General features: G+C 41.3%; 1 protein-coding gene across 2 annotated transcripts; it reads right to left on the minus strand.

Moving 5' to 3' along the window:
* Nucleotides 1–6690: 6690 nt before the first annotated feature.
* Nucleotides 6691–14726, minus strand: pidd1 (p53-induced death domain protein 1). 2 transcript variants are annotated; one of them, XM_079568500.1, is made up of 16 exons: nucleotides 14671–14726; nucleotides 13920–14560; nucleotides 12464–12877; nucleotides 12212–12364; nucleotides 12064–12115; nucleotides 11784–11985; nucleotides 10955–11104; nucleotides 10689–10841; nucleotides 10463–10610; nucleotides 10259–10394; nucleotides 10041–10191; nucleotides 9841–9964; nucleotides 9614–9729; nucleotides 8861–8968; nucleotides 8589–8785; nucleotides 6691–7143 (listed from the first exon to the last, which is right to left on the minus strand). In XM_079568500.1, exons 2-16 carry the CDS (start codon nucleotides 14332–14334, stop codon nucleotides 6909–6911), a joined length of 2754 nt encoding a protein of 917 aa, XP_079424626.1. In that variant the 5' UTR covers nucleotides 14335–14560; nucleotides 14671–14726; the 3' UTR covers nucleotides 6691–6908. The 2 variants fall into 2 exon arrangements, with proteins under 2 accessions (XP_079424626.1, XP_079424625.1); XM_079568499.1 differs by having other exon boundaries at nucleotides 10689–10862.
* Nucleotides 14727–15199: the final 473 nt, after the last annotated feature.

A 15199-nucleotide genomic window follows, 5' to 3' on the forward strand; every position in this document is an offset into this window, starting at 1 on the left:
TGACATTCATTTCTGGAACGCCATGAACACAGTTTATTGATTTTTCAAACTAGGGTTGGTGATGCCCACAGATGAGTAAATAACAGCAAATGAATGACGCCTGACCGGACGCTCTCTGCTGCACAAATCAATGCCCGCTGGTGCATCTGCCTTTGTCCTTGAGCACAGGTTTCACACACAACACAGGCAGTTTCTCTGGGCCAGTACACTATGTTGATCATCATTCTCTCTATCGGGGACTTTTTTTTATCAGTCAATGAAAAATATCTGTTGTGGTTAAAAAAAAAGAAATCTATTTTTGGCACAGAATGGCTTCAGTGTGAAAAAGATGCTTTCCATTTCCCCTTTGCTTTCTCTCCACCCCCCGATGCTGACCAATCGCAGGGCGGCTCTCTCCTCCACGCACCGGCCCTCCCCCCATCTGCTCTCCACACAGTCACGAGTCACGACGCTCTAACGCTGCTTTCCCACTTAAATGTTTGCTGACTTGCTGGCTTTTCTCTGAAGTGCATACTGTATCTTATACTCCAGAAGCAAAGTACACCTCATACAATCCTGATGTTTAATGCAACGCAGCTATATCAAGGCAAGTCAGTTTAATTGGGGGGGGGTGCTAGGGGTCACGAATGAAAGCATAAAATACCCTGTGGTTTTAGGGTGTATAAAACCTGACAATACAGCAGTTTAAACCAGTGGTCTGCAAACGGTGGTACGTGTCCTACAGCTGGTACTTCTTCAGGTGGTGAGTCAACTGCTAGACGATTTCATTTATTCTATTTTGCAGGTTTAGACAAAGTTTACACCCACTTTAGTCATAGTTTAGTCCAGATGGGGTCAATTTTAGAGCCTTTTTAGTCTGGTATAGCCCTGATGTGAGCCTTATCAGGGCGTGGTGGTACTATGAAGGTCGAAAATGTCATGAGATGATACTTTGGTTGCTTTAAACCAATGTTTCTCAGCTGGTGGGATGGGACCGAAAAGTGGTCCCAATCTCCACACTCGTCGGATACACCATAATCAAATATAATACAAAATTCTGCAGTCATAGTGTCAGCTCCATAGGGGTCACAAATAGGAAGGCGTGGGGATAAGGGTGTGAATTAGAAACGCTCGCACAAATTGCTCTAAATAATGCTCGTGTCATTCACAAGCAGCTTAATGTTCCCTAATGAAGCAAATAAGTGGTAATGGCTTATTCAATTTTCCAGGCAGTCACAATAAGAAAGACTTGATTGATTAACTTTGAGGCCCAAAATGAATTAGGAGGGTGGATATATTTAGCGCTCAGACAGAGGGGTATTAGCGCTGGGCCCCCCCCCCCCCAACCTCTCACTGTTACTGAACCCACTCGAGCAGGTGTTAGGTGGTACTCGTGCACCCAACTTCCTGTTACCAAGCTTCACTACAAAAACCTTTTACTATTGAACTATCACATATTTTCAAATCTTTATGACATGACATGATGAAATGGCTTGGGTTGCACCTTCACACAATACCTCAGATCAAATACAGGCAGGCAATTTGAAGACGTCCTGCTACTCTAATAAACCAATCATTCATAAATGCAACAGACAGCCTGACATGACTTGTTTGTCTGATAAATATTGAAGCTGGCAATGGTCCGAAAGGGGCCAGCTTTGTGGATTCAGCTGCATCCAAAAGTCCAAGACAAGTAAATTCAAGATTTTCAGCCTCCTAGCATAATTGACAACATTTTGATTTGTTAAGACAAATTACTAGGGGAATTATATAGACATATGATGGTTTGCAGTACTAATAATACTTTCTTTCTATGTATTTTTCTGTCTGTATTGTCCTAGTCTTGTGTTTTTATGTGTCACTGAGCCAAAAATGAATTCCTAACTCAGTAGACAATAAAATCTATTCTATTCTATTCTATAGCCTACTGTTTTATATGGTACCAAGGTTTTACCAGGCACATTGCTTTTCATACTTGTCTGTCTCCGTACGTCCTGCGTTTTTCTCTCGTGCTCCTCAGTTCACTGGGTTCGTCCACGCTTAGCACCATCCCTGTGGCCAGCGGCTGAGGCCTGGCTGCTGTCTGACTGTCATGACAATTGGACACTGTGGGGAAAACAGTCTTGAGTGTGCAGTGTCCGCACTACAGTGGCATCACTCATTAACCAAATCTGCAAGAGAATCCTTTTTTACAGCCCTCATTTTGCAGCACGTATTTTCTTTTTTTGCGACTCATGAATCAGGTTGATAAATAGCAACAAACAGGTTTGTACATCTAAAGACCTGACCTAAAAAGCTAAAATTGGCTCAAAATGTGCTGCACTCTGCTGCCACGAAGGTAGAATGTAGCTTTCAAGCAGATAAGCACTGATGAGTAAACAATGGGAAAGGAGGTTGGGTAATGCACAAAAACCTTGGACTCAGCACCTTCAAAGCACCAACAGCGGCAATAATAACCACAACTATATTGCTTTACAAATTATCACAGATAGCACCATGATTGTCTGACCCTTGTTCTCAAGTCCAACTTCAAAGACATTATCTGATTTTATTCTTCTGTTGTATCACTTTGAGGTTTCGTTGAAATGTAAAGTGCAATATAAAGAAAATGTATTATTATTATTATTATTATTATTATTATTAATATGATCACTAACTACACAAACGCATGTTGTTGGGATATAATATCCCTGCTTAACTAATTGACCAAACCCACCACATTCAATTCTCAATGGCTTAAGTTTACTAATTCATAAATAAAGATGCCCTTTGAGGACAGCTCCTAAAGTTGTTTTTTTAAATATATATATAAAAAAATAGCGAATCAACATTTACGACAAAGGTACATTTATGTCAGACATAAACCAGTCATGAATGTTCAGGCAGAAAACACAATGCATAGATTTTAGTAAAAGTAAAACATTGGATTATAGCATTGTACTCACTCTCAATTGACAAAACCACACCTCTGCAAATCCAGTCATTCAAAACCGCATGTTTTTGTATTACCTTATTAATCAAAGTTTCATCTCTGTCCTTGGGTGCAATCCCGTCTAAAGATCCTGCTGAGTAAGAGTAATATGACAAAAGGAAAGGAAGTGACTGGCTACTGTCAAAGCACAGTAGATGTCTGCCGTCACGTGACTGCCACCGAAAAACCAAGTGGTGATCACACGCAGCGGGTGTAGCAGCAGTGAGGACTGTTGAGCTCAGTCCATCTGTCTCACATGGGCCTTTAGTGCACTGTGGACTCACTGAGGAGAAGTTCACAGGACACGCAGGTCTCCCCATTCACTGAGCAGCAATTCATGCACAACACGCCCTCTTGTAAGCAGACACCAGTGCTACCTTCAGTCCAAGTCCTGGGATCGCTTAAAAGGCTGGCTCTATTGTGTGATGTGCAAGTTTCATCGAGGGAAATGATAATATCAGGACTGTGGCTGTTTCATTTTTATGTCATCAAATATTAATGCATAGTGTGAAAACACATTTGTGTACTGGCAGCAGTGACACAAATGTACAGCGTTGAAATGTTTTATTTAGCTTTCAAAGGATTGTAGTAGAGCAATAAGCACAAAGAAGGAAAATAGCTCATACTGAGATCATTTTGTTCTACACTTTCACAATTCAAGTGTAACTCATGACTCAATTGAAGATTAAAGGCGCAGAAAAGGATAATATTAATTATGTTCATACAAATGTATAGTACTGTAAATGTATTGCATGTCTTGTAGTTTGATTGAATTGATTTATATACTTTAAACAGGGTGGAATAACCCGGCCCTGACACAGATCTGGAGAAAGACACTGCACTGTGTCGGCCACCACTCCTGACAAATTGCCCCAGTGGCACAAAATAGCTGATTTTCCAAAGGAGACAATCATATAACTCAAAAACTAAGGCCAGGAGAGGTTTACCAAGAGCAGAGTTTTCAGTCCAATGATAACGTCACTGGGGCCAAAATAAAACGTTTCTAAACGAGTGTCTGTTGTTGCAGACTTTTTGCCCTCTTTTGTCCATTTTTTAGAAAAGATAAAACAAACCAACCAACAACAAGACAAAAGTTTATTTTTAGACACAGCGGATGTGTGACACCAGTAAACCAGATTACTATTTCGTCTTCCCATCCACCTCAGGATTATAAACCCATAATACAAGCATCATCTCTGTTTACAACTGCCGGCTTTATAATCTATACAGCAACGCCTATGGTTAAGAATAGTTGCAGTTACATCATATTATTAAAGTGTGCATTCAAGATTACAACTAAGAGGATGAGTTTCATTTTCAGACAGAACAAATGGCCCCAGCGCAGGCTCTGTAGTTTAATCCTGCCACAGGTATCCCTGGTGGCCCAGTTTCTACACAGTCACCCTTGGTCTTTCCCTTCTCTATGCCTTCCTCTCAGCTTTCCCTGGCTCTGCATGGGGGAAATAATGATACCTCTGTGACCGGACTTTTGGAATAAAAAAGAGAGAACTGGCTCATTGAAGCATCTGGTTACATACAGTATCAGAGATTACAGCCAGGCGAGAGATTCCACCTTTCACTCAGATCGTGGCATCCTCCCAACAACAGAGCTCCGAGGGACTGCAATTCAAGACACTGACATTTTGCAGCCACAGACTTTGGAAATATACTGCGAAGATAAAATTACACGTTTTAGAGCTTGAATTTTATATTATTTGGATGAGCACGTCCAAACAATGTTCAGTGCCTTGATTTGCAGCACCATATACTGTATGTTATCGTAAACCATTGCTTATTCCACACAGCTACATTATGGCCCCACTGGATGGTTGTTCTAAACATTTCAGCTTCTGACATGTTGCTATAAGACGGGAAATCAATTTACATTCTTGAATAAACTAGATCCACCTGGAGATCCCTTTGAATTGCCTTTTGGGGGGGGGGGAACAGTGACTCAACAACTAACAAAACGTGCAGCATTTTGATGTTTCAGCCAAGATCTGCAAACTCCATAAAAAAAGGGTCACAAATAAAGCATACCTTGTATTTTTCTTTTCTTTTTTTCACACAGTCTGTGCATAAAACCCACCACTGAATGAAACAATGTGCACTATTGGCTCTGATGAGTTATGGCAGCTTGACAGAGGAGAGCAGCTACCAATGAAAAGCGAGGGTGGGCTCGTTTTAAGTGGGTTTAGCTCGCATCCCTCCCTGCCCACTACACGGTAATAACACCCTCACTGCCTGAGCGTAAGCCGGCACAAGGCAACCTCCGCGACCCCCGTGCGCCCCTGGTAAAAGCGTGACAGTAACAACATCCACACAGCTAGCACCCTCCTGAAACGTAAGCACCGCTGCAGTAGCCCGGAGAATGACATGAGAATATACGGTTATATCATCCACAATGGCAGGTCGCATCGTTCATCAAGATGCATATTGCAGATATAGGCCATTAGTTATTTATCTGTAATGGACAGTGGACATGATTGGAAAGATGTGTTTTAAAAGCAGCGGCCCTTAAAATGATCATGCCATATCTTAAGCCTCATAACCTACGCCTGTAACATAACGGAAAATGAATTGCTGCAAAATGCAACGAGCGTTCAGGCCGATGTATATTTAGCTAATTCGTGGATGTTATCAGGACAGCGATTCAAAGGTGTGTGCGACCCGTGAGCACATTTGTCGGGCAGATAAGTGACATATTCCTCGGTGTATGGGCAATGATCTACAATTGTATTCCGTTAGGTACACTCACCAAGGCGCTTCCGTGGTTCCTTGCTGTGGATACTGGCGAGCTAAATCACAGCCGGCAGACTCTGAATATTTGTCTAACAGACGGAGTGGAGCTAACCTAACGCTGTTTCAAGCATTTGAGTCCAGGACAGAGGTAGAAGAGGTGAGAGTGAAGCCAGCAGGAGGAGGGAGGCAGGCGATGGAGTAGCGTAGGGCTGGTATGGTCGCTACAAACGCGCACGGGGATTGCTGTGGGGGCCTCTAGCGGCGCGTAGTGGAAGTGCAGAGGGTTTTCATATGCAGCAGCAGCAGCAGCATCAGTGGAGCCAGAGCGTGAGCCAGAGGGGGACCGGCTGTGATGTATCTGGGCCTGGGCTGCGTCACAGTGACGACTCTTTGCATCATGATGACCTTGAACACCAAAGTAGGGGATCCTAAAGATAGAGGGAAGAGGCAACACTGAGGAAGAAAAACAAAAAGACTCTCATAGCTGCATTGTTACACTACTAAAGGACAAAACTGGTCTTAATAACATCTGAAAAATAATAGTAATACGGACATTGAGGCAATTGTATTCAACGTTTATTCTTAAAAATACAGTACTAGTACATAGTGGCACATAATACTAGTACATAGTGTGTGCATTGCTGTCAAGAACTATTGAGTAGTTTGGCAAATTTGGTTTTAAAGCAAATAGAATTAGCCTTCACAACTTTTTGACACAGAAAGATCCCTGAACACACAAAATGTACACACAGCACAATAATAAATATTCACATGTTCCAAGGCTATTCCAACCACATTAGTTATTAGGAAGCGTCTTGTCTAAAACTCATATGCAAAGTGCATACCTGAGGGTGAATAATTCAATGTGGAGCCCCTGGACCAAAGGCCCCAACAAATAAAACAAGATCGAGATCCATTTAATTCCAGGAATTCTGGTAATAAAGCAACAAATATATTTTTGAAAAAGTTAAAAAGTTGTTTTCTATTTGTTAGTACTTAAAACAATGTAATCATGGTGTAGATCTTGTGCAGGTCACATTAAATGATGATTAAGTGCACTTAGAGGTTGGCAAGAAAACATTTGAAAAGTGCATGTTTTCTTTGTACGAGACAGCAGGTGAGATGTTTAGACAGCAGGATGAGATGGTGGGGCCACATTATGAAAAAACAAGTCAGTGATGTGTGAGTGAGCCATCTGCACTCAGCATGTGCCGGACTACTGCTGGGCTTCACTGAGAGAGGGGCTCTCTTCCTCCAGACCCACTCTCCTCAATGACTCTGTGTACTTTTTCTTCCCAATGCTGACAATGTCCTCAATTTCCTCTGCCAGGTCAGTTCTGCCGCTCTCCATCATCGCAGCCACAAGCTTTGACACAGACCCAGAGCCTGCAGCCTTCTGTCCTCTAGCCCAGCAAAAAAGCATGTCCAGGACCAAGTCATGCAGATTATCCCTGTAGAGACAAAAAATTTAGCTTTGATAACAAGAAATGTCTCAGAATATCAGAACATTCCAAAAGTACAGCAGATAATAACAATAATGCCTTACACTTGTATTGCGCTTTACAAGACTGTATTACCAAGTTTCTCATAGCGCTAAATCTAGATCCCAGACTACATCAGACTCCACTTTTCTGGACTGAGATGTCTGATGTATTTCGTGCACGGATCTATTATAATATCCTGGAATCTGCGGTAGCCACTCCTCCAGTTTGGGGGTCATTGCTCTGAGTGCCCCAACGATCATGGGCACCACTGATACCTTCAGCCTCCAGGCCTTCTCCAGCTCTTCTCTGAGCCCCTGGTATTTCTCTAGTTGCTCATGTTCCTTTTTCCTGATGTTGCAATCACTTGGTATTGCTAGGTCAACCACAACAGCTTTCCTCTGCTCTTTGTCCACCACCACAAATGTCCGGTTGGTTCGCCATTACCATTCTGTCCGTCTGTATCTAAAAGTCCCACAGGATCTTGGCTCGTTCATTCTCTACCACCTTTGGAGGTGTTTCCCACTTTGACCTTGAGGTTTCCATAACTCTGCACAGATGACGCTCCATGTAGCACAACAGCTTTCAGCAGTGCTAACAGAATTGCACAAGGGTTTTCTAATCATCAATTACCCTTGAAGACGATAAGCTAACACAAAGTTCCATTTGAACACTGGAGTGATGGTTGCTAGCAATGCGCCTCTGCAAGCCAATGTAAGTATTCCATTAAAAATCACCTGTTTCCAGCTAGAATAGGTACTCACAACATTAATGTCTATGTCATGTCTAGAATGTATTTCTGATTAATTTAATGTTATCCTCATTCAAAACATCAGTGCTTATCTTTAAAAAATAAGGACATTTTAAGTGGCCCCAAATGTTTGAGCGGTAGTGTGTATATATACATATGCTGTATATATATATATATATATATATATATATATATATATATATATATATATATATATGTGAATTTGTACACGTTCCCTATGGTAAACTGTACACAGTGGGTTGTCACGTATAATCTATATCTATCCTATGCGTTGGCGCTGGATGTTGTCACCTCGATGCGTCGTGATGGTTTTCTGAACATGAGGAGAGGGGGAGGGCCAGAGGAGCATCAGTCAGTGTGTAATCTCCCGCAGTGTCCCAGATGGCTTAGTGATGGCTGACATTGCAGATTAAAACAATCCAAATTCTCTGCATTTGCCTCTCTTCTCTGTGTGGCGCTGCTTCACTCACTTCACAAGTCTTTCTTATCCTTGAGAGGCTTTAGCTGTTTTATTGTATTTGCCACTGCCAAGTAAATATCCTCAATCACACCAGTACAGGAACTGGTGTGATTGATTGAGGCGTATTTCAGCATTTTATTTTAGCATTTTGGGGCATTAAGTTGAAGCAGGAGATGTACACACCTATTTTTGTATTGAATTCGCTCCAGCTCTTCTTTGGTCAGGCCAAGATTGATACCAATGCGTTGCCAATCTTTTCCAATGCGAAGAGAAATGTGCAGCAGGTTGGTCTCGGTCAGATACCCACTCTCAGGGTCGCCCAGATTTAAAGGGGGATACTGGCGCTCCCCCATTATGTAACTATTGTCCGAGTTCAAAGCCTACAATAGAAAAATAGCATTATAAAACCCATACAGTTAAGCACATAGGTAAAACAACAACCTCATATATCTTACTGGAAGCTTCAGTGGTAATGTAGCCAACCATTGACTGTCCAGGCCTTTCCTTTTCCTCGCCACTTCCTCTGGCAAATTCTCGGGAATATCCCCTCTGTAGAAAGACACCTGTAACACAAGAACAAATCATTTTGTAATCATACATTATATCACTTTTCCTATTCCACTGGTATACAGATAATTGGAGCTGATGATTACTAGTAAAATGAGTAAGTGAAGCAAACATAAGTGCACATCGTAGTGCAAGTTATACATGTAAAAGTTTCTTAGACACAGTATTATATACAAATCTTTGAAGGTTAGCATATAAATATACTCTATAGTGGAGCAGTTACTATGAATGTGGAAAAAAAAGATGAGCTATCTTAAGATGCATTTTAGTTCCCTCTAGTGGACATTTATTTAATACACTTTATAGTTTCCTGAAGTGCAGGTCAGTGCAGGGAGTCGACAAATTATTGCAATATTAAAAAATTCAAACATAATGAAATTTAGTATTTAGTAATAAAATAAAATAAACATTTATTATTGACCCTTTAAATAAGTATAGGCGCAAATTTTATGTTGGCGGTTTGCTATAAAATGCCACTGATCTTTTGGTTAGGTTCAACATAAAACGCAAAACCTATGTCCTATTGGAAGTACAGTAATGCACATTGTGGACACAGTAAAATATAAAAAGAATGTGTTTGAATTTAGCAAGACTTCTAGCAATACAAAGTCATTTCTGATGGAATATTGCTTTGGTGTTACCTGCCCCCTCACTGGCACCAGCTGCCCCACAGCTGGAGCTATGTACACTTCTTTAAGGTTTTTCAGGCTGGAGTAAAACACAAAACGGAGTCTTCCATCTAAACAGTCGGGACTATCTAGAAACATAACAGAGGTCTTTTAAAATACACTGTCTTCAAAACACACCCACGCGCACATACTAATGACTACGGTATGCATGAAAAAGAACAAATAATCATTTGTCTGACCTGTGCTGATGTCCAAGCCTTTTTCAAAGCCTGCAAAGAACTGCTCCCCTTCCAGCAGGTCACACAGATCAGAAGGATGTGGTCCATCATATTGCGCAGACAAAGCCTGCACTGTGCTGTCCACCTGGGGGAAAATCTGCCGTTGTTTCAAACTTTTGCCAAAAACCAAGGAGGAACAAAGAATACAGTGAAGATACAACCTTATCCGCAGGCAAACACTGCAGAAGCACCTGGGGTGGATCCGACTTTCTCTGCATGACCAGAAACTGGACTTTAAACTGTTTAAGCCGCTGGTAGACCTTCCTAACAACCCCACTGACACATTGTTGCGTGGTGTACCATAGCCAGTACCTACAGAGAATAAACAAAAGCATTTGATAATAACCATGGTCTGAATGTGGGAATCACAAAGCCTTACCAGGAGAAGTGAGTGATGTAGAATATGGCATAAAGGTGAGTTATCTCTAAATGCACTTGAGATGTAATATCAGTCCAGGTTTGGGCAGTGGGATCTCCGTGGAGCAAATGCAAGAAGGTCCGATCAACAGTATGGCCTATGGATTGTGAATAAAACATGGTTGATGTTGTAATTATGATATTTAGGGGAAGATGGGGGTCATACCTGTGACTCCAGATGGTAAAGGAATTTGAATTTTTACAGGTTGAAGAAAATTGATATCGGGGATCTGTGAGAGACAGAGCAGTGGACTGACAGTCGCCTGAGGATCACCACAAAGAGCCTGTACGTCTGTAGAAGAGGCAGGCAACACCTGAAAGAAAGAGGGGAAAGTCTGTTTCAGAAATCATGATATTGTTTAGATGACTACACGTCTTACAATAGCCTTCACCCGTAATGTTATGGTACGTGTTTCCAAAGTAGAGTGTTGAGGAAACGTGAGCTTAACTGCAGGATCGGAGGTGGACACCAGCAGGGCTCCATTAGGTGTGACAGTGCAAGTGTCCTTAACGGGACGAGATATGACCATGAACCAGGAAAACTGCTGGACCAAGCTACAGGCCAACTGCGCGCGAGTCAAGAAAATCACAACACCATTATAAACACTATAGTGTATATTTTAGCACAGTAATAGATATGAGAAATTATATGCCTGACCCGGGTGGGACGTCCTCCAGGGTGACAGCAGTTGTTTGGACTCCCCTTCTTCAGAACAGTGGTCAGAACGCTCCACGACTGACCATCAAACTTTCGAACCACTACTTCTTTCTTTTTAGCCCGGTGATAAGGGACACACACTTCCACAGGCTGAAAAAAGAATACGTGTTGTCAAGGCTGCTTAATATATTGCCAAATAATCATTACCACTATACTAGGTAACAGTTGTGTTCACAAGATCTAGGCTTAGTCTCTTGACAAAGCCTAAAGCTAAATTAAAATATGACAACAAGGTTAAGTTAAGATGAAGTCAAACAATTCAACAATGTAAATTTAGTAGACTAAATCTAAAATTAATTCAGTCAGCTATATACATTTACATTATTTTATTCATACAACATATTTAATCATATTCCCTGATTTGTGGAGCTTCTCCGACAAGGACATAGCACAGACCTGTTCCTTTGACATTGAATTTTAATGAAGGCTCTTTCAAACTTTCACTGGAAGTTCAGATGTCTCTGATTTTAATAGTCGAAACGAAAACACATCTTAGTCATGGTTTTAATCTCATTAACTACTTTTAGTTTAGCTTTAGTCTAATTTTAGCCAGCAAAAAATATTATCAATAATTATATGAATTACAAAAAAGTATTTGTAATATTTTTTTTTGAAAGGGGAATATACAGCAAAATCTATGAGCCAAAAAAAAGGAACAGCAATATATTGATGGTTGAATATATCTGTTTCCCCTCACATCCTTTAGCCCTGTTTTAGATGAAATGAATATACTCATGTTTATATCGTTATGTTGCTATCAATCTGTCACCTTTAAAAAAGCAATCCCATGTGGTCTAAGTTCCAAAAGTCGACTGAGCAGGATTTCATGGTCTTCGAGATGGACCCATTTTCTTTCTGGCCTCCTCCTCATCCACTCTAATCTAGCGGTTGTCTGTAGGCACCCGGGGGGGAAAAGCAACTCTGCTCCCCCAGGAAGAAACACATGACATCCAGCAGGTGAAACACAGAAACTGAGGAGAAAAAAAAAGCAATGAGGACAAACCCTACAGAGAAACTGAGAAAAACATTGAAAAGAAGTAATGGACCACCTGTGCTGACTGTATCCAAGATGTAGCTCTTCAATTTTGGGTTCTTTTTGCTCTGGTAAAGAGTAATACAAAGCAAATATATAAATAATAAGTTAATAATAAATTATAAAGTGTAGCCAATATTGAGTATTCAACACTAATTGTTTACCAGATGAAGAGAGGAGAGGACTCGGTGATAATGGTTGTCCCAAAGGATTATTTTTGCTATTAATTTTAAGCAGAGGCAATTTGGTGAGAGACTGTGGAATTTCAAGCAGGTCATTGTCATTGATGACCAGCTCCCTGAGGGAAAGTAGAGAACCTAGATAACAGAGGAGACACATCATCTGTATGACTCCTTCAATCTGCATATATTAAAAAATGAGACTCGATTTAAATAATTCGACTCTTCTCTTCTTACCCATAGTCTCTGGTAGCTCCGTAAGTTTATTGTGTGATAATTCAAGCTTGGCAAGGCCAGCAAGAGACCCAATTTCATCAGGCAGTCGCTGAAGAAGGTTATATGAAACATCCAGTGTCTGCAGTGCTTTTAGCTGACCCACACACTGTGGCAGGGAGGCCAGCTGGTTCCCCATGAGAGAGAGGTAGGTGAGGGAGGACAGCTGGTCGATGTCAGGGGGCAATGCATCAAGGAGGTTGTGGCACAGCACCAAAGAGGACAGTGCGGGGAGGTGGAGAACGCAGGAGGGCACAGAGGAAAGCTGGTTGAAGGAGATATCCAGATGTGTGAGAAAAGAAAGAGCGGACACAGATTCGGGTAGTGTCGTGAGCAGGCCTGGAAGCGGGTCACCGTGGGCATCATAAAAACGGTGGCCTGAAAAAGAGAGATGGCAAAGTGAGTTACAAAACAACCAATACTGTATACTAGATCTGTATACTTTTCATTACATGGTATGGGACTCTTTTCTTTTCAAACAATAATACAACTAGTTTCAAAACCAAAACAATGTTAACATTAGGGCTGAACGATATTGAAGTGACTTGCGATATGCGATAGGGCTGTGCATATCGCGATAACGATATGTTCCATTTTTTTCAGCAAATTGTGTCAAAAGAAGACTTAAAAAACACCCTATCAACCAAAACAAGGGTAGAATTTAACCTCTTAACTCCCGCCTGAACCGAGAGGATCTTTTTCCTCACGTAATCAGATTTTTTTCCCATCATTTTTTTGTTGGGTATTCAACTCATTTTTGTAAGTTTTTTGTCAAAAAAAATGTGTCATTTTTTGGTCAAATTTTTGTCATTTTTTTTGTCAAATTTTAATCACATTTTTGTAATTTTTTTGTCACATTTTTGTCATTGTTTTCGTCTCAGTTTTGTTGCTTTTTCACAGCTTTTTTCCAGAAGCTTTTGGACTGGGGTGAAGCCAAACTAGAGAAAATGTGCTCGGTTCAGGTAGGATTTAAGGGGTTAACAAAGCTAGTAAATGTTAAACTAAAACTGAACTTTTACACATGACTTCAATGCATGAGTTTGAGTTTGCAAAAAAAAATATGGGTGGATCTTGTTGCGATATATTGTGGCTTCTCGCGATACGGATATTGCATCAGCTAATATCGCGATACAATATTTTTTGCAATATATTGTGCAGCCCTAGTTAACATAACTTTAACCACGTAAAAAACACACACATTCCAGTGGTGTATATTTAATTACTTTTTCCACTTTAAATGTTGATTATATATTGAGCAATTACATTGATTCAAATTATTTTAAGCACATTAGTTTTGTGGGTGTCATTGCTTTAGTGCTGACTTTAGAAGAAACAACATTTAAAGTTACTGTCTGTTGATGAGGGGCTAGAACAAAACCTATTATCCAATGTCGTATCAGATCTTGAATGTTAGGAATACCTCTGATTGCCAGAGAGTGAAGCTCTGTCAGATGTGGTAGGACCTCTAGTGCAGCCTCTAGCCCTGATTTCTCCTCAGAGCCCAGCCTCAGGTACCGTAGGCGTTTGAGGTGATGAGGCAGAGACCCCCAGAGCAGGGGTAGAGCTCCTGCTCCGCCTCTGTAAACATCCAGGGTCAGTCTGGTTTCAGTCAGCACACTAGTTACCTCCACTGACGGAGGCAAAGGAGGAGTGAGACACACGGCTGAACCAGAGGTGGCAGATGAGGAAGAGGAGGAGGGTTTTGCCTGAAGAGGGTCAGAGATGGAGGAACAGTCCATGAAGCTACAGGGAGAGGGAGGAAGAGTGGCTGAAGTCTCGGACTCCTCCAGCTCCTCTTGGTCACTGGCACTTGAAGATTTGGAAGTTGATTCCATGCTTCCTCACACTCACACTCACAGTCACAAAAGCAGTGTGCCATTCAATTACTAACAATCATTCATTCAGCTTCTTTGCAAGCTGGTTTGCCCAGTCCATTTCATGTCTTATTTCTGGTGGTCTGGTCTGCATCCTCCTCATCCAAAACAGTTGCTTCTGCACTCTCCATCTGGTTTGTAATAAAGTCAGTGATCTCTATATTGCATCGCTGGCCCCACGCCGTCTCTATAACACAAAGTATGTATGACATTAATAATATACAAAACAAACTTTTAAAGTCTCTCTTTTTTTTTAAACACGCTATTACTGTATAATAAACTGTGGAACAAACTCACCACAATGAAACTGATTGGTTTGTTGAACAAGCACCATGGAGCTTTTTAGTTGCATACATGACATTCAGTTCAAACCAAAGAAAACAATAAGTTGAATGAATATCTAAAATACGCTCGACACATCTGGCACTTCCTTGTGTCTGGTCTGTTTTTGAAGAAAGAGCTCTACGTCACAGTGGTTTGTTCGTTTAGTATTTTAGCCTCCACCGGTGAAGGAGCGGAACTATGTTATTATGTCAACACCGCCCCTCCGGGTGGAGCTCTGCATTGGAACAAACGCCGTCGCTGGAAGCGCCGCCAAAGTTGCAGATTTGGGCGGTGCGTGAATGTGCGTGACTGGTGAACTGTTATTCTCTTTATTGCCACATGGGGGCGCTGTTTACCATGATGGAACAATGTGACGGGCCCTATGGATATGTTCACTGTGCACTGCTGAGACGGACCTATTTGTTTATTTATTATTTTAAAGGCTTATTATACAGTTAGTCTAACAGTGGGACCCCATCCGACCCAGAGCATGGGAATATAG

This window comes from Gobius niger (assembly GCF_951799975.1).
Source record: "Gobius niger genome assembly, chromosome: 12".
In the NCBI taxonomy this organism is placed as follows: domain Eukaryota; kingdom Metazoa; phylum Chordata; class Actinopteri; order Gobiiformes; family Gobiidae; genus Gobius; species Gobius niger.

Bases quoted from the DNA above. Each gene is read 5' to 3' on its own strand.
- pidd1 (XM_079568499.1), bottom strand. From the start codon at position 14,334: ATGGAATCAACTTCCAAATCTTCAAGTGCCAGTGACCAAGAGGAGCTG. The intron at 12,365-12,463 runs GTAAGAAGAGAA...TCTGTTATCTAG, and splicing joins GGAGCTACCAGAGACTATGG to GTTCTCTACTTTCCCTCAGG. The intron at 9,730-9,840 runs GTCAGACAAATG...TTATGTTTCTAG, and splicing joins AGGCTTGGACATCAGCACAG to ATAGTCCCGACTGTTTAGAT.